Below are 27,367 nucleotides of genomic sequence, written 5' to 3'. Positions count from 1 at the left end.
AAGTACCTTTTTTTATGAGAACCTGAAACACACTCTATACCAATCCACTTTGCATTTCCTGCGGTAGGTTTGCAAGGGAGAAATGTGTTGATCAGCTAAACCAATTTACTTTTACCATTAATTGACTGTACACAGATAAATTGTTAAGAATGGCACATACTGTATGTGGGGTTAATTTATTATTTTGCATATTCAATCTTTAAAGCAAGTTGCTGTCTCTTGTTGCATATTCCCTTCAACGTTGATAATGCGGTTAAACTCAACGCTTACATAAATATATCACTCTGTGCCATTCAAAGAGTCTTTTGTGGCTCCTTGGGGAGAACACAGCACTGAAAAGTGTTCAGTGGCTATTGATAGAATGTTAAATCGTTATTAATAATATGGCGATGACATTAAAAATGAATAGAATGTTAGTGAAATCCCATTATATTACACTATCTCAGTGACTGTACTTATATGTCTGACAAGTTGGAAATAACATAACTCATAATAGAGAACTCTGGGGTGGAGAACAAATGTTAGAACAATTATTTTGAAACGTTTGATGAAAGGCTTCATATATGGGCTGAAATAAGAAAAGCTGTTAACAAGGGAATATGTCAAGATGGAAATTTGTATACCAATCAAATTTCTTTCTTGAATTACTTTTTTTTTTTATACTTTTCAAAGGCCATTTTAAGACCTAGAGCAACAACATGGGTGATGGCGGTACTGTGGTTCTGAGCTATTGTGACATTATTGTTTGGTGTATTTCTTTCTGAATCCGATGAATTACCCATTACAGACATTACATGATGCAAAGATTGGAAGGAATCGTTAAACAATATGTAACAGGGTCACCCGTGGCTGGTGGGCACCCATTACTGTCAGATGTATTAGGAAGGCCTTTACTGTAAAAAGCAGACATCTTTACAAAGGATGTGAGGAAATTACTGGGGCTTTGGTTGCTGACAAAGTACAATAATATAAAATAGTTATTACTTCAGCAAATTCTCCTTCCCTGTGCTTCTGACACACACAGCTATTGTGTGTCTCAGCGTAGCCTCCAGGAGTCCTGTCCAGCCTAAATGCAAGCACAGAGTGTGATTAGCTGTTCCAGAGGGGTCCTCCTTCCCCCTTACTCTGGTGTGACTGTACATATAGTGCCCAATCTCCCACGAATGGTTTCCTCTAACTAAACCTACATGCTTAGTTCCCTAACACTGGCGCACAATCGCCTCAAGGGGCTCTATCCACCAACTACTGACTATCTGTGCTTGCAAGCTCTCTCTAACGTTCACTCCTAGGGGCAAATTCACTAAGATTCGTAGTTGTGCCAGGCGTAACTTCGCCGCACTTCGCCAGGCGTAGTTTCGCCAGCGCTCCGCAAATTCACTAAAATCCAAAGTTGCGCTCAGGGGTAGCGTAAGGTTGCGAAGTTGCGCTAGTGTTGATTCGCTAAGCGAACCGAAGTTACGCTAGCGATGGTTAATTAGCATACGGTGCCAAATTCAAATTTCAATGGAGGAATACGTACAATCACTACACAAGCCTGGGAAACCTTCAAAACATCAAATAAAATTTTTTTTTTTGCCCTACACATGAGCCCACTGTATAGTTAAGTTGCCATGAGTTAGGAAATGTAGGGGGGAAGGAGGGGAGCCCCAAAATTTTTTTCGATCTTTTTCAGCCTATCACCCATAATATAGAAAAAACGCCAGCGTTTTTTGGGACTTAGAAAAAATGTGAGCTTTTTTTGAAGCAATCTACTCTATTGCGCTTCATCTGGTCTGATGTGGCGAAGGAAGTCTAGTGTAAAAGGTAGCGTTCAGTACAATGCGCGTGTTAGTGAATTTGCGTAGTTACGTCCGTTGCGCAAATTCGCCAGGCGTAAGGGTGCGAAGTAACACTAGCGAATTTACGCCAGCGTTCGTTAGTGAATTTGCGAAGTAACGAAAATGACCAACGCTAGCGAATTGACATAGTGAATTTGCCCCCTAGAGTGAACACTCTTACCGCTACTATCCTCTAGCTAGCCCTGACGGTACTAAATTACCCTTAGGTCTGGCTGCTGTCTCTTGATTTTCCTAGGCCAAAAGAGGAAGCGCCTCAGCAAGGCCTTATACAGGTTCCACAGGTGGACTTACCTTTAACTATTTACACAGAAAATAAATTCTTTATTTTTTCCTTTTTACAAATATACTGTGGACATGGATAGAAGTGAGAACATGAATTCATACAATTTTGACTAATCTTTGAGGGGTTTTTCTCTAAATATTTTAACATAATATGTAGTCATTTGGGCAGATGATCAAATTAATGAATGAACATTTGTGGATATTTAAACTTAGACTTACAAACTTAGATTTACAAAGCTACTGAACTGCCCAAGTATTAATGAGACAAATATAAGTTTTGATGCACAATCTCACCTTTGGGGACTGCAATGACTTGATAGTCTTGGCTCATAAATCTATCAGGTAGTTCCCTGTATATACATTTTATGGTTTCTGGATATATTTCAGATATAATTAATCACTCAATAATGGCAATTCAGGGGTTTGAAACATCTAAGAACTCAATACTACTGAATCGGTCACAGATGATGGGTATTAAGTAGCAGAAAGGCATATGGAATTGCTTGTAATTAATGCACAGTATAACTCCTGACATGCCGTGTCCAAGAGTTATTGATGTATATTCTATCTATTCAAAGTATAGAATGATAAACCCATAATTTTAAATTGACAAACTTGTGATCTAGAAGGATGCTGGCATGTTCTATGGCCTAAGGGTTCAGCACTAAGGACCTCTGTGTTAAGGGAAACATTATATCAAATATTATGTGTTTTACCATTTATAAGATAGCCTCAAGGCTAACCCCTAGCATGGCACCTCCATCATTGGTTATAAAGAACTGTCCTATATAAATAACAGAGTAAGGAGGCATCATCAGTACTTAAAATAATAGTTATTTACTACAAAAGAAAAGTGCTGGGCTGGTATAATAGAAATATACCAGTTCAATATAATGGATTTAGAATTAGCCAGGCATGTAGAAGAGAAGAGCTCAATTTTCTAAAATCAATAATACAAATTAACATAATTTCATGAAAAAAAAGGTATTATATTTATATGATAAGAACTCTTGATGAGGATTGTTATAAAGCCTAGGCAAGTAACCATGCACAAAGCAGCAGATGCATGGATGTAATCAATTCCCATCAAAGATAAATGTTGTTTACATTCTCCATAACAGATATTAAAATAAAAAATGAGAGAAAGCAGAGAAACTTTGGCAAATGATTTTCACACATGAAGTAAAATATGGTGTCCGTTGCTTATGTCCTGAAAAATAAAAGTAGATATAGAAGGTCAGTAAAGCCACAGTATTATTCCACTAGACATCTTCCCTGTCATAATTGACCATGACTAAGTCAGACTAGTAATATGTATTGTTTAGAAAGACACTGAGTATGTGCAGTGTCACTGAGAATTAAAAGATAGCTTTGCAGGATCCAAGATGGGAAGCTCAGTGGACAACTGGACCGTTTCTGTTCTTGGGCTGATGAACCTCAGAGCTGGTACAGTCATTTCTAGCCCTGTTCAGTTTTTAGGCTTTCGCTCATCTTTAAACAGAAAGCAATAACATGGAACTATGTCAAAAGTAAAGATTTTTCCTTTTCTCCGAATAGGAGCATGTGTCTCCATATTTTGGGAGGATTTGGGAGCCTTGTTATTCCAAGTAGTTGTTATTCTATTCTGTTACTCTGAGTTCTTGTTTGAAGTTCAAAGCATGTGTTAATATGGAACTGGCAAACCACCGATCTTTCTGTAACTGCTTAAAAATGCTATGATACCATAATTACTTCTGAAACACTGTATTCTTATCGAAGGTTTGCATTTCTTGTTTGTATGAAAATCATCAATAAAACTTAAATTATTGACATAGTAATTATACCAGCTTTCCATCAACCCATTGGTGCAGTGCCAGAAAAGCAGGCATAGCTAAAGTCAAATCTCAAAAACCAAGACATTTATGCCATTTACAGTTTTGAATGGAAAAAAAATGCATCCTGGTAGCTTGCAGTTACCTGGCTCACTTGTTCAGATGGAATCAATGGTAATGGCATGGTTTTACTTTCACATATGGAGTAGATCATCACTACCGATGGCTTTTTCATACCTTCTACATTGTGAGATTTAGTTGATGACCAAAATATGGATGTTCTAATTAAATAACACACACAAAATTAGTAGATCCAAAGTTCTGTGTGCCTAACCATAAGTCAGACATATGCACTCTGATATTACCTTTGCATTTCTTTTTAAATAACTATAAATTATGAGACTTTATACATTTAGAGGCCTATGGGGAAAGAGATTTGTTTGGGCTTACTATTAAGGACAGGGAGGACCACATGTATTTACATAATTCTCAAGCTGATACCAGTATTAAATGTATGTTTTCAAATGCAAGAAGTCTAACTGGTAAAATGGGAGAGCTGGAGGTGCCGGGATGGGACGGTAAATATGATGTGGTTGGTGTTGCTGACACATGGCTGAATGAGTCGTTTGACTGGGCAGTTAATATCAGTGTCTGTACTTTGTTTTAGAGGGACAAAGGCCATAGAAAAGGAAGAGAAGGGGTATGCCTGGCAGGATTTAAAAGGTTACATAAAGTAGTAGGTGATGTTAGGAAATCAGGGAGCTGAAGCGTTCTGGGTGGAGATCTTCACTGATTGTACACAGTCTAGCAAATTAATTGTAGGGGTAGGCTATAGACCCCTTAATATAAGGGAAGAGGACAAAGCTAAGCTCCTGATTCAAATAAAATGGCTGCTAGCTTGAAGAAAATAAGGATAATGTGGGGTTTTAATTAACCATATATTGACAACAATATATGAGCAACAGTACTGTCAGGATAGTTAATGGAAATGGCAGGATAGTTAATGGAAACTAGTTTATAAACTTGTTGCATGATACATGTATGGCACTAGTCATTGAGGAGCCAACCAGAAACCATGCTATTCTGGATCTAGTGATCTCTAATGACCTAGAATGTATAGCAAATGTGCAAGTAATTGAACCCCTGGGTAATAGTGACCATAATGTTATCTCATTTAATGTCTGGTGCAAAAAACAAATATACACTGGGGTAGCAAAAACCCTGAATTTCAGAAATTTTAGCTCTTTAAGGGATGCCTCTCACAGTATAGATTGGGGCATTCTTTTTTTCGTTTTCTGCTAAAAACACAGAACAATTAAAATGATATTAAATTGTTACTGTTCTCAATTTATTCCCTTAAGAAGTAATTATAGAAGCACTAAGAACCACCCAATGTGCCTTAATACAGAATTAAGAAGTTAAAGAAAGGCATTTAAAAACTACAAGTCTGTGGGGACAAAAGCTGCATTTAATGACTATAAACACTATAATAAATGTTGTAAAACTGCAATCTGGAAGGCAAAGATAGAAAATGAAGAGCACTTTGCAGCAGAGGCTAAGACTAACTCCAAAACGTTTTTTAAAAATATTCATAGTAAAAAGATGCAGGTTGAGAATGTGGCTCCTTTAAATAATGGTACCAGTATGGTTGTAACAGAAGCAGAAACAGCAAATGTGCTAAATCATTTATTTTCTTTAGTGTATACAATAGAGGAGCCAGAGATCCTTGACCTAGCTGTACTGTTGGCTCACTTCAACCTAGTCAGTGACTGACTTAGGAAATGGTCCATAAAGGTTTACTGAAAATGTGTTTGAACAAGGCACTATGGCCAAATGGAATACGTCCTTCGGTACTAAGAGAGCTTCGTTGGGTTTTAGACCGGCCTCTTTTTATGATTTTTCTCAGACTCATCTAGCATGGTAGCTATGGACTAGAGGAAAGCTGATGTCAATCTCAGCGTGGCAATTATAGGCCAGTAAGTTTAACATCCATGGTGAGAAAATTATTTGAAGGCTTGTTAAGGAATCACATTCAAACTTTGTCTTGGTGAATGGCTTTATGAGCAGTAATCAGTATGGCTTTATGACAGATAGGTCATGTCAGACAAATTTAATTGCATTTTATGATGAGGTAAGTATGATGCTGGACAGTGGGGGAGTGGTAGATGTGATCACAAACAACAGTGCCTCACAAACGACTGCTTTCTAAACTAAGGGCTGTTGGGATTAATGAAGACTGTTGCACAGGGACAGGAAACCGGCTACATGATCGGGTACAGAGGGAGGTTGTTAATGATACATTCTCTACTTGGAATAAAGTTCTTGGGGTCCCTAAGGGCTCTGTATTGGGTTCACTTTTATTTGCTTGTTCATTAATGACTTAGGGGAGGGTATTGTAAGTAATGTATCAGTGTTTGTAGAGAACACAAAACTATGCAGCCCAATTAATTTCATCCAGAATGTGGCATGCTTGCAACAGGATCTTGACAAACTGGCAATCTGGGCAGCTAAGTGGCAGATGAGATTCAGTGTAAAATGTAAAGTCATGCACATGGGATGTAAAAATATCCAAGCCACTAATACCCTTAATGTGACTGCACTATGCCAATCAATAATGGAAAAGGACCTTGGAGTCCTTGTAGATAATAAACTTGGCTATAGCAAGCAATGACAGTCAGCAGCTTCAAGGGCATCAAGAGCTGCATTAAAAGGGGCATGAATTTTCAAGAGGAGACGGTTATTCTTCCACTGTACAGAGCACTGGTAAGGCCCCCATCTAGAATATACCATACAGTTGTGGTCTCAAACAGGATATTATTGAATTGGAGAGGGTCCAGAGAAGGGCAACTAAACTGATAAAAGGTATGAAAAAAAGACTAGCTATGAGGAAAGACTACCTGTGAAGATGTGGAATTTTCTTCCTGATACAGGCTGATACATTAGATAACATTAAGAATGGGTTGAGTGGCTTTTTAGCAAGTGAGGGAATACAGGGTTATGGAAGATAACTTATAATACAAGTTGATCCAGGGACTGGTCCAATTGTCATCTTGGAGTCAGGAAGGACTTGTTCCTCCTTTGAGGCCAATTTGCCTTTGTCTGGATCAACTAGCAGTTAAGTATGTTATATATAGACTTAGAAGGTTGAACTTGATGGACTTACTATGTTACTATTAAAGGTTGAATTTGAAACCACAAGTAAACTTTATTTTTCTAAAAAAAAAAACACAAATGCCATGAAAGCTATTATAAGATCAGAATATTCAATGTAAGAATGGAGAAAAAAAAGCTAAAAGATGAGCTGAAAAATATGAAAACCTCTAAAGGTCGAATTTCTCTGGGCAGGCTTTTTGTCCAAAATCCAAAAAAATTGTGGAAAAAAGAGTTTTTCAGTATTTATTATAGACCAAACTGTGTCAAATCCAAAAATATTCTAGCTAAAGCCTGTCAAAGTCATGTCAAAATCAATGGAAGATTTCCCTTTTACAATTGGAAGATAATTTTGTTTTGCCTTCATGATCTTTGAGGCTTTTGGATAATTCGAGGCTGTTTTTGGTGCGACAATCTGAAAAACACATGGTTTTCGAGCGACTAAATTAAAAAAAGCTGCACAATTCGAATTGTTGCAGGATTTTGTTGAGACTATTCCCTATCATGTTTCTTTTGTTTTTGCAGATTTTTTAGTAAATTAAGGGCATTCATGGTTGGGAGTTTGGTAAAAAAAAATTAAATAAAAATGAGAAAAAAAGAGTTTTAATAAATATACTTTTTGTGTTTTGTTCACTTGATAAAGGGAGGTATCCCAAAAGATCTTGTGATCCACAAAATAAAGGTGTTCTGCAGGTTGATTACTGCACAGTGTCAGCAGTTTTATTATTATATTATATTTGAATTTAATAAATACCCCCTAAGAATTCAAATTCAAGTCCAAATTAATTAAAAATGTTCCAATAGGATCAGTGAAACTCCCACTGACGTCTATAGGCCCTCAACAGCTTTTACATGGCGTAGTTTTGTATTAGAGTTTTTTATGGTTTTTACATTTAATAATGTAATTTACATTTAATAATTTTAAGCGTTTTAGAGAAATACAAAAAAACAAAAACTTTTAGAGAAAAAAAAACAATTCATGAAAAAAAAAAGCCAAATTTTAGTAAAGTGGTTTTTCATTCATGCACAAAACATAAGGAGGACACTCAAGAGAAAACTCCAGGAATAGTAAATAAATGAGTAACACATCTACTGTAGGTAAAATATACAGTAAACACTCACCCTCTGCAAACTAGAATCCAGCACATTACTGCCCAGGACACAAACAAGATAGCAACTAAAATGATGGACATTAAAGATCCTCTAGGGAGTCTTCCTGAATCTAGAAACAATTTTAATATTAAAATTAATAGAATGCTTTACACTATTTCTGACGTGCAATTAAACCCAGCAAAAATCAAATTCAGTTGGTATCAAAGTAATAAAGCTCACATATTGTTTTCTGCTCCTACAAAAGATGTGCAATACTATTTAACAGCTTACTGATTATTGCCTGTTAATAACTGCTTTCTAAAAAGAGAATTTTTATGTTCTAATGTGTTACTTTTTCAAAAATAATTGAGGCAGTAAAATGTGTTGTGTTTTCCCCAGCAGCTAAAAGGTGATACAAATCTATTATGACATTTTTGAAGTCATGGAGTACAAATATTTGTACTTTATTATGAGGAACCATGTTCAATTAGTGAGCCTGGAATTTAATTCATTCCTCGCGTTTATCCAACCGTTAACATGAAACCAACATTGCTGAAGATTTAAAAAATAATCTTGATGTATAATTACCAAGGTGAAAAATTTGCTCCATATAATATAGACACCAATCAGATGTTAGCATTGATCCTTGTAACTTCCCTAGACCAACGAAAACTGCCTGCTGAATGATCGCCTTATTGTTGATTTTGCCCAAATTTCTCTGTTTCCTCTGTGTTAAAATGTAAAACTAGATCAAACTGCTCAATCTCCAGTGTGATGTATATAAAAAAAATCACCTCCATATTGTAGAAATTCTGTATTTGTTTACATTTTACAATTATTAGAGACATCATTATCAAAGGACACATATTGTGTAAAGAAAACACACGAAAATGTGCCAGTGCATTACACTCTACTAAATACAGAAGGGTTGTGATTACAAATGTACTCTTTTGGGCTGATTTATTGAAATTTCTGCAAAAACCCTAATAGTCCTATCCATGTGTTCCATTTCCACTAGGAACCAATCAGCAGCTAGGCTGACCTCATAGGGAATTGAAGCCTGTCTTTGCTTTTGTGTCTACAAGGCTGTGATTGGCTATCCCCCTCCTGCTGTGCTTCTGGCAGGGACCATCAGAACAAACCCACCATTAATTTGAAACACAGATAGGGAACATATAAGATCTATAGAGAGCTCCAAAATGGGTCCATTAATAATAATTTTTAGCCCAAAATAAATACCCACGCTATATAGTATTCATTAATGTCTACAAGATTAGGTAGGTTTTTTTAAATTGTGCTGTATGTCCCCTTTAACATGAGAGATGTTTTCCCTTACAGTCATTTTTGTTGGTTTGTGTAAGTGTAATGGGCATATTTATAAAACATTTTATGCCAAAAACATTTAAAAACTGGAGGCTTTTTTGTCCCTATACTGAGCATCCCATCGGATACACCATTATTTTAGATCTCTCTAGACCTGGTATAACTCTTTGAAGTCCATTCAGAAGCCAAAGTAACTATTATTTCATGACAAGTAATGCAGAATACTGTGTTAAGAAGCTTTCTTTTTACATCTTTTTTATACACATTTGGATACAATTATTATACAGCTTTGTGATTTCACACGGTGTGCTGTGGCATTAAAGTGGCCATTTGATTACAAAGATCTTGTGCATTTTTATAAATGTGATACATTTCAAGATGAAATTTCCAGATTAGAGGGGAAATGACAGAAGTATAAAGGAGACTGATTGGATCAGATAAATTAACTGGCCACAGGTTAGCCAAAATCAGTGAAGGTAGCATCGAGCACAGTTGGCTTCAGGTTGTGGTCAAAAGCAGGTTTCAGTGGGCATTGTTTATTTGGGTCTCAATCAATTGCAAAAATAATGGAAACAAATTCAGGTTATTCCTGACTCTAAGGGGCAGATTTATACAGGTTTGAATGGTAAATTCCAATTCCAATTTTCAAATTGTCTTTTTGGTCAAAACTCACAAATTCAATTTTTAAATCACCAAATCAAATTTAAATTCAAATGTGAGATTTATCTCAACTCGACCCTGGAAACAGTTCTAATTTGAATATTCGCCGCCTAAAGCCTGCTGAGTTCACCCTAAAGGGTCAGTTTATTAAAATTTAAGGTGACATTTTTTCTGTGATTTTCTAATTTGAGTTTTTTCATGGAAAATTTCAAGATTCATCAATTAAAAACCTGAGTGAAAAATGTGTAGGCTAAAACTAAAAAATACATTTTTGCATCGAAAAAATGTATGAAACAATGAGATTTTTTTCAGAGAACCGGTGGACAGAAATGGTTCTGTGTAATTAACATTTGTGCATAAAATTAAATAAGAGGTTTTTTTATTTTATTTTAAAAAAAGGACAAGTTTATTATGAAATTATCCTAAACAAGTTCCTTGAACACACATTTCTATTTAGAAGCACATTAGACTCCTCCATCAAGCTGTTGCTACTTCACAAGCTCAGTTTGTTATCACCACACTGATCACACGTCACCTCTAATTACTTTATCACATGAGACAATACTATTTGTCTTGCAGAGTCACATCCTTCTCCAACTAAATGTACAGATATTTAGATATTTAATTGCATGTCACTACTTGAGCAGGTAACCAATGCGCTACTCTAGTCTATGCCTTTTAGCCTTAATTTAGTTGAACACTCTACAACCCACGCACTTATCCCTATTGTATTACCTTCCAGACTTTCTCTGACAAACAGGGCCTCTTACATTTCTCTATCAAAGTTTGTTAGTGTACTGTCAGTATTGATTAATTTTATCTGCAGGAACTCACTTTCCAACATTTTTTTCCTGTTGCTTTTGGATCCATATTCATAGATGAGTAGACGTTAGACACTCAAAAAAAAGTCCCATGATCAGGCCAAAATAGAAAAGAAATATGTGACCCCATCTAGGCTAGGCTAGACCTTGTCAGGCTAAGAAACAGGCAGAGCACTGGTTACTTTTGACCCTCTCCCAACAGGATAGGCCTTTGCTACTTGAAAGGGTGAAGGAATAGTGTTGTTCGACTACACCTCACTTGTGCGTGACTAAATAAAATAATTGGACACAACAAACAGCAACAGGCTTTGTTCTCTTAAAGCACAAATCAATGTTTTATATATTACTCACAATCCTTGAGATTTATCACATACATGTCATGTAACAACATAGTATTTCAGAACCAGCACCTTGTGACATCCCCGGGGAAATAGCGTACGGCAAGGATAGCCACTCCAAAATAGATCAGGTGGCACTCCAGATGGAAATAAGAGTGTTTATTGTAACAAGTCAAAGACCTGCATTGCCTGACGCATTTCAGGAGATGATGCCATTACCACATGGATAGATGCACCCTCAGGATCTCTGTACCATGACCTGGCTCTCCACACATTGGATCATGGATATCACTAAACCTAAATTACTATTTGGCTGTGATCCCTACACTACAGGCCAGTCTTGCCTGAGGGGAGAGCTACCCCCTTGCTATCCCTCCTAGTCGGAGCACAGGCTGCTCTTGCTCACTAGTTTTATCTACCTCACTTTCCTAGAAAGTGCTTTACAGTGAACTACCCTGTTCTGTCTCACCAAAGCCTTCCCTTTACTGGGGCCTATGCTTTGTGTTCCCATTACCAGCCACTCCCTCCTGGAGTGGGATGGGAAAAAGGAAACCCCACCCTCTGCCCAGCACTATACTGAAGTGTGACAGCCTCTGGGTCAATGATACACTATACACATTATGCTAATAAGCAAAAGTAGATACACAGGCTTTTGCCCAGCAACCAGAGAACAAGGAAGTGTAGGCATTTAAAGCCATAGGGGTGCTTTAACCCTAAGGGTTCATAAAAACATTTATTTTGGAAAAATCTTACAGAGCTTTAAAAGAGACATACAGCATAACTAAAACCCTCTCCTAATCTTGTAGAAAATAATGAATAATATTTGGAGCTGGTTTAACTTTGGGCTAAAAATGAACAATATCTTGTTTTTTTACACAATATGTTTCCTTTAAGAATATTGTTCTTCAGACCCTTAATCATAGGCAGACTATTCAGTGATACTGTAAAGCACACACTTATAGATTTTGTAAGGAAATTAAATTAAGTACATTGAACCTACTGTATGACATTCACATTATTACTAATATTTATGGGCTATTAGTCTTTCCAGGTAACTGATTTGAGAATCATTGACTGTATTATTAGACCTTTACTTAGCCCATAGCCTGCCAGTATTATCGATCCATACTAGAGAGTAATGCACTGTGGTGTAGAGATAATGCAAGTAATGATTGCAAGTAACGATTGCAAGTTCTAGGACTGCATTTTAAATGAATGGGTGAAATAAGAGAATATTGCAAATACATTCATGATAGTTTAGGTAACTGCCAAGATGTTAAATCCAGGTCTTGTTAAGTCAGCTTTGAGTTCCATAGTGGTGCATAATAGTTTCCTGTAACCTGGACTTTTATTTATGGATTGGGACACAGAAATCTTGAGGAGGAGTTGACCTAAGTGATCAGCCTTTGATGTGGGATCTCACTCAGGAAACCCTGGTTCAATTCCCTGTGCAATGGTGTAACTAGAGGTCTGCTTCCTCCACAGTAATGTGGAACTCCCCCCTCCTCAGCCAAGCTCTTACCTTCAGGCATGGAAGGGCGATGTAGGAGTGGGCATGAGGTGAAGTGTGGGTGGGAGTGGGGTAGAGAATGGGTAGGGCAAGATGGTGAAGGCAGGTGGGTTGGGAATTGCAGTCGCTGTACCCTCCAAGGTCCTGGAACACTGTAGTTACAACATCGCCCCTGTGGCAACTCATTTTACCCTAGATAGGTCACTTTAATCTCTCTGTGTCCTAGCATACTATAGAGCACCTATACTGGCTGTCTTGCTTGCCTGAAACTGCTTTGAGTAGTTTTCTCTATAAATGATTCCCTTCCCAAAAGTAAACATTAAGGGGCAGATTTATCAAGAGTCAAAGTGAATTCGAGGGAATTTTTTAAGTAAAAAAATTCGAAATTCAAAGTAATTTTTTGCATACTTCGACCATCGAATAGGATACCATGACTTCGAATTTACTTCGACTTTGATTCGAAGTAAAAATCGTTCGACTATCGACCATTCTATAATTGAAGTACTGTCTCTTTAAAAAACTTTGACTTCAATACTTCTCCAACTTAAACCTGCCGAAGTGCTATGTTAGCCTATGAGGACCTGCCAGAGCATATTTCTAAGTTTTTGGGTTTCGAAGGAAAATCGTACGATTGTGCGATAATATCATTAGAATCGTACGATTCGAAGTATGATTAGAGTACGATCGTACAATCGTACTAAGATTGGAATACGATCGTACGATTAATAAAATCCTCCAACTTCGAAGGATTTTCCACTTCAAAATTCGACCCTTGATAAATCTGCCCCTAAGTTAGAAATCTTGTTCATTTCCTCAGATGTTAATCATTATTAAATACAATATTATTATTGTCCACCATTTATTTATGGGATGTCAGCATACCCAGAGCTTTACAGAGATTCATTCACATCCGTCCATGCCCCAGTGTAATAAATAATCAAAATTTCTTATTGCACACAGTAGGGTCAGTTTTATCAAGGTCAATTTAACTCGTCTATGTGGGAGGGAACCAGTAGATAGAATCATAGTGCAAATCTTCAACATCTGGGTTTATTATGACGTGGAATAGAGGACATTAGTTTAAAGAAGGTTGTTCCTGTGATTCCTCACCTCCTCAAATAAGTGTTTTTGAATGTCCCCTCAGCAATTTGCTCTTTTGAATATGAATAATTTCTATTTTAATTTACTGACAAAGACATTTATGTTATATCATTTACTATACCAAATCTAATTTTTATATAGATTGTAGTGATGAGCGAAATTTTTCGCCAGGCATGGATTAACCTGTCTGTCTCTTTAAAGTGCTGTGGTGCTATATAAGCAGTAGATATAATATACAATATAAAAAGGACTTTAGAAAAAGGCAATAAATATTTTTTTATGCAAAGATGAGAAGGCACTGGCACAATGAAGCATATAGTAAGTTTTACAGGGTCTTTGACATTTATTTTTTTCATATTCTTCTATGAATATGGAAGTCAAAGCTCTCAACAGAAAATAAAATACAGAACAATAATTACCCGTACAGGTTCTTTCATCCTCGGCAAGTTCATATGGATCTGTGCATAAGCAACGAAAGCCACCCAAGGTGTTGGTGCATTCAGCAGAAGAATGGCATGGCTCATGTGACTGCTCTTCACATTCATTGATGTCTGAGGAAAAAAGAGGTACAACTAGAGTAACCTTTGTTCGGTTCAAGTATTAAAGCACTTACAAAAGCAGGGTAGTGCTAAACATGGACTACATTTGTGGATGTAAGTATTCCCAATTGCACAACACAAGGGATATTAACTGGAGGAAATCATTTCATGCTCAGGATCCAATTTCATGAACATGATTTGTTTTTTTTAAAACAAACCACCTGAACATTCAAGACCAAGGGGCAGATTTACTAAAGGGCGAAGATTCGTCAGTGTTACCGTTTTCAGGAAGTTCGCCAATTTACTAAAGGGCACATGTGTCACTTCGCTAGTGAAGGAGATAGACGCTAGCAGTGATTCGCACTCTATCGCCAGGTGAATTTTCACTCTGGCAAATAGACATTACTCCCCAAATTCACTAAGATGCGGATTTTACTGAGCGTTACCTCTTTTGCCAGACTTGTCTTCACCAGCTCAGTCCAGATGGGTACTTGGGTTCCCCCATACATTTTCTAACAAATGGAACATTAACTATATACTTTATTAAGGTTCCCAGGACTTGTAATGTAATGTATTGTAAGGACTATGTAATGAATTATTTTGACGAGGACCTATTTTATCCAAATGCATTAAAGTCAATGGGCATCCAAATAAGTTTGACACGCGCCAAAACTATTTTTTATTAACGCGCCAGATTTTTCTCCGGTGAATTTCGCAAATTTATTCGTTGGGGGAAATGCAGAAATTTACAGTGAATTCACACCTGGTGAATTTATTGGCCCATCACTATTTGTAATAAGTTTTTTTATATACAAGCACGATGGAAACACGGTATAGTACAAGGAAGAAAAACTTTCTGTACTCAAAGTAACAGTCTTCCAGCACACATTGTAAATATTCTTCAGAGGGTAGCATGCAAAAATGTGTTCACCTTCACATACCTTATAGCTCAAAGTGAAGAAATACTGTAGCAGCATCTTTGTAAAAATAAAAACGCCTTAATTATTTCATACGGCAACTTCAGCAACGATGTTGGACTTTCCAGGTCCTTTACTTTGTCAACTTGAAAAAGGATCTGGAAGGTCCGAAGTTGCCGTATGAAATAATAAAGGAGTTTTTTTTACAAAGCTGGGAGTGCTGTAGGGATGGGTGAATTTTTTGCCTTGTTTTGCCGCAAAAATGACGCCCATAGACTTGTATGGCGGCGTGCGTCAAAATGCAAGAGCATTCAAGAACAAAATGCAAATGTTGCCTCTAATTGTCATATGTCCTAAATTTTTAGCCAAACAGAATTAAGAAAACATTTCAGTGATTCAGATTTTTTAAAATACTTTTTCTGTGTATTTAAAGAGGGCACTGTAGGTAACATAACGGGTAACTTTTCATTCGAAAACTCACAAACTGGAATTATAACTTCAAATCAAGTATTATTTATTATTAATAGTATTACTTTTATTTATTAAGAAACTCGAAAAACCTGATTGTAAAGCTTCGGCATCTAAAAGATTACATGATCATGTAGAAGTCAATGGGAGCTGTCCTAGGCAACATTTGAATTATTCCATCAATTTGAATTTTTCAAAATTATATTGAGCTTGTAAACTCGCAAAATCGAGGTATTCAAGTTTATCTTCACAATTTCATCAACTGCGCAAACATTTGAGTTGTTTTGAACTGTTAGTTTATTCAAAGGAGAAACAAAACTCAAAAAACTACACAAATTCAGATTTTGATAAATAGGCCTCTAAGGCTGTTGTAAAATAATAAGCAAATTTTTCTTTGTAGTTCATTCTTATACATTTAAAGGATAAGTAAACTTTTAAAATAAGTGAATGTAAAATTGATTCCAGAGTGCTATTCCAAGAAATTTTGCAGTATTTTTTTTTCCCTGTATTGTTCATATGAAAGAAGTGTCATTTGCTTTGCAAGTAGTCAAGGAAGTTGTCAGAAAGAAGAAAGAGGCTGCTCTGATGTTCTTCTGCTTAGGAAATACATTAGAAACCTTTCTCACATATTTCCTAACTAGAACACATCAGAGCAGCCTCTTTCTTTCTCCTGACAACTTCCTTGGCTACTTGGTGGTCAGAATTGGAGGAAACTGACAAGCAGATGACACTTCTTTCACATGAACAGTACAGGGAAGATTTATCAAGGGTCGAATTTCGAAGTTCGACCATCAAATGGGAATACTTTGATTTCGAATATCAAAGTCGAAGTTTTTTTACATCAAATTTGGCCATTTGCGGTCGAAGTAAAATCGATTCGTTACGATTCGATTTTTTTCGACTTCAAAAAATGTAAATGCTCTAGAAGGTCCCCATAGGCTAACATAGCACTTTGGCAGGTTTAATTTGGCGAAGTATTGAAATCGAAGAGACAGTACTTAGATTATCGAATGGTCGAATATTCTAACTATTTTACTCGTAGTATCCTATTCGATGGTCGAAGTATCCAAGAAATGACTTCGAATTTTTTTACTTTGAAAATTCCCTCGAATTCACTTTGACCCTTGATAAATCTGCCCCTACATGTATCCCTTAATATCTTGAAATAAAAAAAAATATTATTAATTCATGTAAATTACAAAAGTGCTTAGCAGAGCGCTCTCACTAATTTTACATTCACTTATTTTAAAGGTTTACCTATCCTTTAACACGTTTCAGAAAGCTGTGTTTGTTTTTAATCACACCAACTTTTTTCTGTTGTTCTGAAAAATGTTATTGTTATTTTTGAAAATGGGGAGCAAAACATCATATTCTCAAGTCTAAGGCAGCGCACAGCTCAAGCAAAACAACAAATGGGGCAAAACCTTAAGGAAATACAACTGTTTTCTCCTGCTGGCATTTGAAGGTTCAAACACTTAGGGGCCCATTTACTTAGCTCAGGTGAAGGGATAGAAGAAAAAATACTTCGAATTTCGAATGGTCGAATATGGCTACTTCGACCATCGAATGGGCTACCTCGACCTTCGACTACGACTTCAACTTCAAATTTTCTAAGTACAAATCACTCGACTATTCGACCATTCGATGGTCAAAGTACCGTCTCTTTAAAAAATACCGTATATACTCGCGTATAAGCCAAGTTTTTCAGCACCCAAAACAAGCTGAAAAACGCTGCCTCGGCTTATACGCGGGTCAGTTACTGATGCAAATCCGCCCCCAGCCCTGCGCACCTTTCTCAGCCGAATCGTTCCTGCACTGACTGATCTTCCGGATTGCTTCACTGACGCAGGGCTGGGGGCGGAGCAATCCTTCCATATAAGGATCGCTCCGCCCCCAGCCCTGCGTCAGTGAAGCAACCCGGAAGATCAGTCAGTGCAGGAACCGATTCGGCTGAGAAAGGTGCGCAGGGCTGGGGGCGGATTTGCGGGGGGGGGGCCTTTGCAGGGAATATTTTACCGGTATGTGCTCAGCCTATGGAAGGATCGCTCCGCCCCCAGCCCTGCGTCAGTGAAGCAACCCGGAAGATCAGTCAGTGCAGGAACCGATTCGGCTGAGAAAGGTGCACAGGGCTGGGGGTGGATTTGCGGGGGGGAGGGCCTTTGCAGGAAATATTTTACCGGTATGTGCAGCATAATATTGCAGAAATATTTTATGTGCAGCATTTTCTTCATACTGACAAGTTCCTATGATTTTTATAGGAACGTGTCAGAATCGCTTTAAACATACTTAAGGGAGCCGGCAGTGGAGTCCCTTACCTGTACCTCACCAACATGGAGATCTCTGTACAGGACCTGCAGGTGAGGAGGGGGAGGGGAGTCACGTGACTCTGAGAGCTGTCACTGAAGTGTTGTTTTAGTGAGCACAGCACACAGAAGTGAGACACAGAGAGTCTTTAGCTTTATTTCTCACCCTAGGCTTATACGCGAGTCAATAAGTTTTCCCAGTTTTTGTAGGTAAAATTAGGTACCTCGGCTTATACACGGGTCGGCTTATACACGAGTATATACGGTACTTTGACCCCCTACTTCGCCACCTAAAACCTACCAAGGCCAATGTTAGCCTATGGGGAAGGTCCCCATAGGCTTCCTAACAATTTTCTGATGGAAGGAGAATCCTTCGATCGATCGTAGGAATTGCAGTAAATCCTTCGACATCGATATTCGAAGTCGAAGGATTTATATTCGGCAGTCGAATATCGAGGGTTAATTAACCCTCGATATTCTACCCTATGTAAATCTGCCCCTTAAAAATGCATTTCAAAGGAAAATTGCAGCTGAAGTCATTACGGACAAAGCAAAGGTTTTTGTTTTTATAGTAATCACAAATATTTATATAAAACGTTCCTTACCTTACAGAACTTAACAAAATATGAAATTGCAAGTGAACTGAAGGAACAATTATCCTTTGCATACCTCACTGAGCAACTGCTGAGTAGCCACCAATTCAGAACTTGCCAGGACTATTGATGGGCGAATAAATTCACCAGGCATAGATTTGCGGCAAATTTCCACGTGTCGTCACCAGTGAATAAATTTGCCGGCAAAAAATCTGCTGTGTTGCACGTCACAATTGCTGCACACAGAAAATAATCCTGTGTCAAAATTATTCTGATGCCCATTGACTTTAATGCATTTGGACAAAATAGCAGCACGCATAAAAATTGTTGATCACGTCAACATTGTTACATGTCAAAATGATCTTGACGCCCATTGACTTCAATGAGTTTCGCAAATATTTCGCAAATTTTGCGGTAAATTCGTGAATTTTTCGGTGAAGCAAAGTGAAGTAACTGTGTAACTAAGTCCCAATTGAATTTACCTCTCGTACATACAGAAAAAAAAACTGGATTCTTGTTCAACTGTCCTAGACAGGAACTATTACATCCAACAATGAGAGCTCACATCACATGGCCATTCATTGTAGCAGTCCAGCTGATAGAGGGAGAGACCTGCAATACTTTAAAACAAGTATGCAAAGTGCAAATGAAATGGCAGATATTTTTTGCACTTTGCACACTCTTCCCCTTGGTAAATGACCCCTATACAGTAAAGGTGGTCAAGCACCTACCAAACATGTATTGTATCTGACCAATCAGTAATGTTCCGTTCTTTCTGGCTAGCAGCTCAAACAATTGAAACAGCAAAAAGTGAACGGGAGCTATGACTGCTCTTCAATTCCTCATGTGCTGATGCCATATGCAGATGGTATTTGCAGTGTTTGGGGAGGCTAATTAAAGAAAAAAATTAATTTATGCATACATTATTGTACTGGCAATTTGTATAATACCACATAACACATAGTTTTTCTTAGTACAATTGTTTAATTGTATCTTTATATTATGAGATGTTCCCTTTAAAAACTGGATTTAGGAGTTGCAGCACCAGATAAGATCAATAGATTGTGTTATTGGCTATTATACAATGAATAGGTGCTATATTTAAACTTCCATGTGTTGTTTGGTATTAAACATGGAATTGGCACAATATTTATCCTGCTCATGTATTGTTGGCTATTTTAAATGGAATTGTCACTGAACCAACAAACCCATAAGAAATAACCCATAGGAAATAATACATAGGGTCATAATATAATGAACCAATAAAACAATTGTAATGAGAAAAATGAACTGCAGGAAATTGTTTACAATTGTCATTACAATTGTTTTATTGGTTCATTATATTATGACCCTATGTGTTATTTCCTATGGGTTATTTCCTATGGGTCTGTTGGTTCAGTGCCAATTCCATGTAAAATAGCCAACAATACATGAGCAGGATAAATATTGTGCCAATTCCATGTTTAATACCAAATAACACATGGAAGTTTAAATATAGCACCTATTCATTGTATAATAGCCAATAACACAATCTATTGATCTTATCTGGTGCTGCAACTCCTAAATCCAGTTTTTAAAGGGAACATCTCATAATATAAAGATAAAATTAAACAATTGTACTAAGAAAAAGTAACAGTTGGGAATGGGTTCCTGTTGTCTTGGGAAGACCTAATTATATTCATAGTACATGGTTACAGGTTCCAATTATTGAAGGATCTTATAAAATGAATGCTGTATATACTTTATGACCATCTTAAAAAGGGGATGAGGCTGATATGATCCTGGTACCCTTGCTAACCCATAAACAAGTAATAGATCTTCAGTTGCCATATTCTAAATTAATAGCGAAAGAACACCAGAATGGTGCACCCATATTAAAATTAAATATAATAAGTGCTTTTAAAAGTGTTTAATCAGGTGAGAGGAGGAACACTGGAGGATAAGAGGGATGTTAAGTTGGGCAACAGAATGTGGGATTGGGGCAACGACGAGAAGATGATGATTATTATATTATAAGAGTAGGAGGAATGTGCAGGAAGTCAAGAAGAGGGAGGAAATGAAATGTTGAAACGACATAAAAAATGAGACAGAAATGGTAGAAAACAAGTAGAATTGGGGAATAATAAAAGTTGATCAATGATTAGTAGATCAGTAGAGAAAAGCGGGGAAAAGCAATATTTGCCTGTTCATTATAATCCAAAGAAACTACATAAAATGGCAAATCAAAAATAACCATATCTACATTTCAATATTTTTTCCTGTATTATTACTTTATTTCAAGGATGATGCACTTGAAATAAGTAAAGAGTCAAAGAATGCACCAAGGGAAAAAAGTAATATCGAGTTTGACCAGTTTTGGGCTTCACACAGTTACAAGGTTTAGCATTTTCTGTATCTAACTGAGTTTGCCTTTATCGATGGGAAGTTTATTTTAGTCTCAAGTCTGAGATATATATTCACAGTGAACTCCAGCCTCTCTTAAGAGTAACAAGACAGAACAAGAAACTGAAGCAGCAGTAACTGCAAAACGACCAGGAAATATCTCATAAAACAATTCTCAGCTGACCTTTCTTGTTCCTCTGTCATCAGATTCTCATATCACAGATGAGTCTGAATGGCTTGCTAATGTAGAAGAAAGAGATCTCTTCACAGAGGAAGGATATTCTACAGATATTTTACCTCTGGCACTTTCTTCTGCATCTTCAATTGATGAGCAAAATCACATTTCATTCGGAAACAATTGTGCTCAGCTGCCGACAGTATACTTTCAACAACTTTCATTTGGAGACACTGCAGGCATTTGCTAACATGACACAATTCACCAATTGATGCTGCATCACCCAGTATTCTCTGGTTAATTGGGGATCACACATGCAACATTGTCCCAATAATCTCTATATTATCAGTGTTCCTTCAGAATTTGGTGTATTAGTGGCAAGTCTTACTGTGTGGAATACACTGCTGACCTACAGGTAAATATTTTAGCACATACCTGCATGGTTTATTTTCTCTTAATCTCAAGTTATGAGCTGTCTACTCGGAAGTATGTCAAAATATACAAATGTGGTATTGTAGGTCACTCTCTGCCCAGTTGAAAAATGGTAGTGTTGCCTCTATATACCCTTACACTTATTAGAATAGGTACTTTTAATGAGCTACATTGCAATGCAGGGCATATGACTGGCATTTATTTATGCTTTGTAGTTTATCTAACCATATACACAAACCACAACTCTCTTATCATCCCAAACCATTACTTAAAAAAAACAACATCATGAGTCCAAATTGGATGTGAAAGGCCACAGCTTTATTAAGACAATGTTTAAATGAACTAGAAAATACAAAGCAGGAGAAAAACACATGACAAGCAATGTTAAGCTACCAATCCTAACAGCCTATAAGGCAGCAGTTGGTACCAAGAAGGAAGCTGTATATAAAAAGTAAATTTTTTGGTCGCTAACGTCTAAAGAGAGTTCATAGTCATATCCAGGCAGAAGATCAGGGCAGGCAGCAATGTCAGGAGTCAAAGCAAAAAGGTCAGGATCTATAAATCAAGAAGAAGTATAGCACAGCCAGGAACACTCAGAAGTAGAACATTTATTCAGGCATTAAACTCGGATCTCCGTCGTCCTTTTATTTCAAACTTGACACCAATGCAGAAAATTCACTGGCACACGTGGCAAATACAAGCAGGGTCAAACCCTTGCGTGTTTATTCGTAAGTGCAACGTTTCGGCTTTGACTTTGCTTGCATTTGTGTGCCAGTGAATTTTCTGCATCGTTGACTGGGAGGGTGCCCATCCCTACATCATTGAGCGCCGGACTCTCAATCCTTTGAAGGCCAGGGCGTGTGAGTTTGTATTAACCCTGTTAAACTTGGCACCAAACCATGGCACGGTGACATCACATGCTGGTGTATTGATTTAACTACACTGTGATGCACGTAAAACATGGGCGCCAACATATCTGATGCAGCACGGAAGAGGTGTGCCATCGGGTGCTCCTCACACTGCCAGCTGAAATGCCACTATTTCCATAGAAGTAAATGGGCCACTTGCACTAGAAGGGCAATTGAAAGCAAGAGTCTCCCACTAAGCCTCTACATCCTGGAACAGTATCTAATAAGGTACCAAATTGAATTCTTCCAATACCCTGTCCATTCTGGCAAGCATTTCCCCATCAATACCCTACAACACCAGTAACAGTTCTGTATAGGCCACTACTCCCTCACTAGCCAACAGAATTGTGCTTAGTACAGCTAGGGTAGAATAGACTGATGGAATCTCTCATTCCAGTTTCTGAAACTTAGGGGCAAATTCACTAAACCACGAAGTGGCTAACGCCAGCGTTAATTCGCTAGCGTAGCGCATTTTCGTTAATTCGCTGATTCACTAATGGACACTGGCGTAAATTCGCTAGTGTTACTTCGCACCCTTATGCCTGGCGAATTTGCGCAACGGACGTAACTACGCAAATTCACTGAACGCTACCTTTTACACCAGACTTCCTTCACCACCTCAGACCAGGCGAAGTGCAATAGATTAGATAGGGATTGCTTCAAAAAAAGTTAAAAAATTTTCTAAGTCTCAAAAAACGCTGGCGTTTTTTCTTTTTTTATGGGTGATAGGCTGAAAAAGATCAAAAAATTTTTGGGGCTACCCTCCTTCCCCCCTACATTTCCTAACTCATGGCACCTTAACTATACAGTGGGCACATGTGTAGGGCAAAATAAACATTTTATTTGCTGTTTTGAAGGTTTCCCAGGCTTGTGTAGTGATGCTACAAATACCTCCATTGTAACTTCAATTTGGTGCCGTATGCAAATTAAGCATCGCTAGCGTAACTTCACTTTGCTTGGCGAAATAACGCTAGTGCAACTTCGCAACCTTACGATTCCCCTGAGCGCAACTTCGGATTTTAGTTAATTTGCGTAGCGCTGGTAAAAATACGCCTGGCCAAGGCGTACGATAGGATCTGTGTGTCTATGGCCACCTTTAGAGAACTGCCCCTGATATGAAATATACAACCTTGCTCTACTGTGCCATTTGAGGCACTTTTTGTATCTTTTTGAAATATGGAAAGAAATGTGAGGCTTTACAGAGTTTTTTCCCTATTTGGGTAAAAATGGAATTGCATTTATTTTTCAGTTCACCTGTTTGCTGGTCTCTCTGCCCTATATATTCCACATTTATCCTAGTATAGCATTTAATAGAAGTGGTTTCTAGGGAGCTGCTAAAATACAGTGACTGTCAAAAAGGCATTAGAGGAAATAAAAAGGGCTACAAAAATCAATGGACTTGCACTATTTTTATGACTTCACTGAAAATTGTTCTATTAACATATTTCATAGCTAGGTACTGCTTATGGCAATTGTAAAAAAGAGATTCTTATTCACAGTAGAATGAAACCAAGGGGGTAAAGGAATAAAAAGAGGCACAAAGTTTGCTCAACATCATAGCAACCAATCAGACGCTTGCATACAACATCAAACCGGTGCATTCTATTTTCTAATTGGTTTTGATGGTGTCGATATGAGTTTTAGATTTAAGCCAAATATTGATTATTATTAAAGAACAAAGAGTACACAACAGGACACTGCTGGGTTGTAGAAGAAGCTCAAGGTTACAGTTCATCCTGTTTGCTAATGCGGAAGAATGTTTACAAAGAACAAGGATTATATCTGTTGTCTCATGTCACAAATATTCTTAGTGAAAGAAAAAAAAGCCACATATAGTCTCAGAAACATACTCAGTGCAGGGATGCCATTATGTGCTCACACAGTAAATGTTTTTTGGCTATTGTGTTAAGACAGAGTATGTCCTTAAAGGAACAGTAACACCAAAAAATAAAAGTATTTTTAAGGAATGACTATATAATGGACTGATGTCTTGCACTGATAAAATTGGTGTGTTTGCTTCAGAAATACTACTATAGTTCATATAAACAATTTCACGTGTAGCCATGGGGGCAGTCATTCAAGCACAGAATATATATAGTAGAGAACCGATACGTTCTGAAGAATCCCATTGTATACTACAGAGCTTATCTGTTATCTGCTGTGTATCCTGTGCCTTTTCTCCTTTTTCAGCTTTGAATGACTGCCCCCGTGGCTACACAGCAGTTTGTTTATATAAACTATGGTAGAGTTTCTGAAGCAAATACACCAGTTTTACCAGTGCATGGCAACAGGATATTATATTTCTATCACTTTAAAAAACGTTCATATTTTGGTGTTACTGTTCCTTTAAGATGGAAAGAGAGACACAGTTATGCTAAAACAAGGATGATGATTGGATGTCATGGGATAAGCCCCATAGAAGAAGTGGTTAAATTGTAACTTGCTGTATTGCTAATTAGTCCCCAACATCCTCACAAGATTTTAGGATGTATGAACTATTATTTATTACTCTGTATTAATGTATACCTCAAATAAGGGGGAACTTTAGGTCAAGGCTTTATTTGAGTATTTATTCAAATCTAAGAGGGACTTACTCATTGTGGGCGAGACTCATATAGCTCTATTGAAGAATCATATAATATATGAACCCAACACTGATCACTTGATCATATATTTTTATATTTTATAATAATTGGGCTATTAGAACTGTAGCATGTCTTGCAGTGATTATTGCATAATGATAATGATAGACCATTAAGCCGTGCTGAATTACATCTCCCGCATCCAAATAACAGCTGTTGTAGTTTGACAACAAATGGAAGGCTGCCATTTACTTAATGTATATTTTCTTTCAAATGTCTTATAATAATATTCATTGTGCACCTTATTCTGGTCCTTCATGTTAAATTATACCTGAACAACTGGGTGGTGGGTTACTCCATTCATTTCCTTGACAAATTATTTCTTCATGGCCTTCTAAGTGATACCCACTGTGGCAAGAATAAATTATAGTAGTGTCTGAACAAAACACATAATCTCCATTTTCTATTTTTCTTGGGGGTCCACAGGCTGTACCTATAATAAAGCATACTAGGTTTTACTTGGGATTTTGTTGTTTTGTGCAGCATGCGCTGGTGGTGGGGGGAGGCAGTAAAGAAACTAGCACGGAAAAAGGATAGAGAGGTCTCCTTGAAGATATATGCCTAAAGCACGGAACAAATTAATTGTATCTGTATGATGTACTTTTAGGGATTAAATAGAAGTGGATAACCTTAACTGACTATACTATTCAGTATGCTGAGGGTGACGCTTACAGATGCATCCAAAGCAGTAAATGGTGGGCCTACTCTAAGCAGTAGATGGTGAGCATGACTAAACGCCCCTAGTAACCAAAGCAACTTTAACTGCCTAGCATTCCCCCCTACCTTCACCTTCCCCACACTGTGTATTAGTGAGAAAGGTACCCCTGAAAAAAACCTGATCCTATAATGCAAACAGCTGAGCAGAGTTCCCTGGCACCGTTTTCTGCACGGTTGCATTTTTTTGGGTCTCCTTGCTGACACGAAGCCTGCGGGAGCATACACAGTTGAAGCCGACTCCTGACTAGCCCCAACTGTGCATGCTCCCGCAGGCTCGGAATAAAATGCGAATGAGAAGAAGTTGGCACTGGGGAACTCCACCAAGCTACTCCACATTATACTTTTTATACCAGGGGCACCTTTCTGACTAATAATAAACTGTGCAGGGAGGGAGAGGGTAGGGGGGCGAAACCAGGTAGTTAAGGGGGGGGGGCTGTTGCTACTATAGGGGCAGGACCGCCATCAGAAATCGCAGGGCCCCATACGACAAAATTTCCTGGGGGTCAGGGCCCCCCATAAAAACATTTGTGGCCAGGGCCCCCCCCATTTAAAAATATTACAGATTGCCTAATTGGGAAATGGGCCTAGAGCACTGTGAGTGGTGCATCTTATGTCTATTTCTGTGGCAATGTATGTATAATTAAGCGGCATGAAACTGTTTTGTTACCATAAACTGCATGTTGCCCTTCCCCCTTTATATGAGGATTGCTACGGCATCTCACTTCAGGTGAAAGAATCCCATGATATTTGTGAGTTTGTTTCATATTCGCCATCAATCAAGTAAGTGTGGCGTCCCCGGGCCCCCCTTACCCTCGGGGCCCCTTACAACTCTACCCCCTGTCCCCCCTGATGGCGGCCCTGTATAGGGGAGTTTAGTTCTCTTTTAAAGGAGAATGGAATCTGAGACAAATGGATATTTCATGGAAGTCTAGTTTGAAGGTTATCAGTAAATGCTTCTTAGCTATCCTTGAAAGTAATGCAGAATGATTAACAAGGATTAAATGTTAGGAGTTAAAAGGAGAATGGAAGTTCAGAGCTGAAGCACAACATATTGGAATAGGTTATTATTCACACTAAACCCCATCTGTATAAACTATTGGTTGAAATAATCAAGGCTGTCCTCATGAGAAAAATACCTCCATAGAAAATAAAATAATATACTCCTGTAGTTAAATTACACTTGAAACTGGTATATTGCTCGAGTGCTTTGCAAACAATAACCTTTGCACTTAACAACTTTCAAGCAATGCTTTAATAATCAATAAAAGTCAAATGAGCCATAATATTCATAATGCTTAACAGATAATTACAATGTCCATTCAAGAAGTGATGGGTTGGAGTGACTATAAAGCCCTCTCTTTGTGG

At 37.7% G+C, this 27,367-nt stretch overlaps 1 protein-coding gene across 1 annotated transcript in view; it reads right to left on the bottom strand.

Moving 5' to 3' along the window:
* Positions 1-3,291: 3,291 nt before the first annotated feature.
* Positions 3,292-27,367, bottom strand: part of tpo.S (thyroid peroxidase S homeolog) — a 55,094-nt gene continuing 31,018 nt past the window's right edge. The window contains exons 10-13 of the mRNA XM_041564136.1: positions 14,352-14,477; positions 8,204-8,303; positions 4,077-4,212; positions 3,292-3,330 (exon numbers count right to left, since the gene is read on the bottom strand). Coding sequence (XP_041420070.1) covers positions 3,292-3,330; positions 4,077-4,212; positions 8,204-8,303; positions 14,352-14,477 — 401 coding nt within the window. The remainder of the gene's footprint in view (positions 3,331-4,076; positions 4,213-8,203; positions 8,304-14,351; positions 14,478-27,367) is intronic.

This window comes from Xenopus laevis, chromosome 5S (genome assembly GCF_017654675.1).
Source record: "Xenopus laevis strain J_2021 chromosome 5S, Xenopus_laevis_v10.1, whole genome shotgun sequence".
Classification (NCBI taxonomy): Eukaryota; Metazoa; Chordata; class Amphibia; order Anura; family Pipidae; genus Xenopus; species Xenopus laevis.
This window is presented reverse-complemented; position numbering and strand designations above follow the sequence as displayed.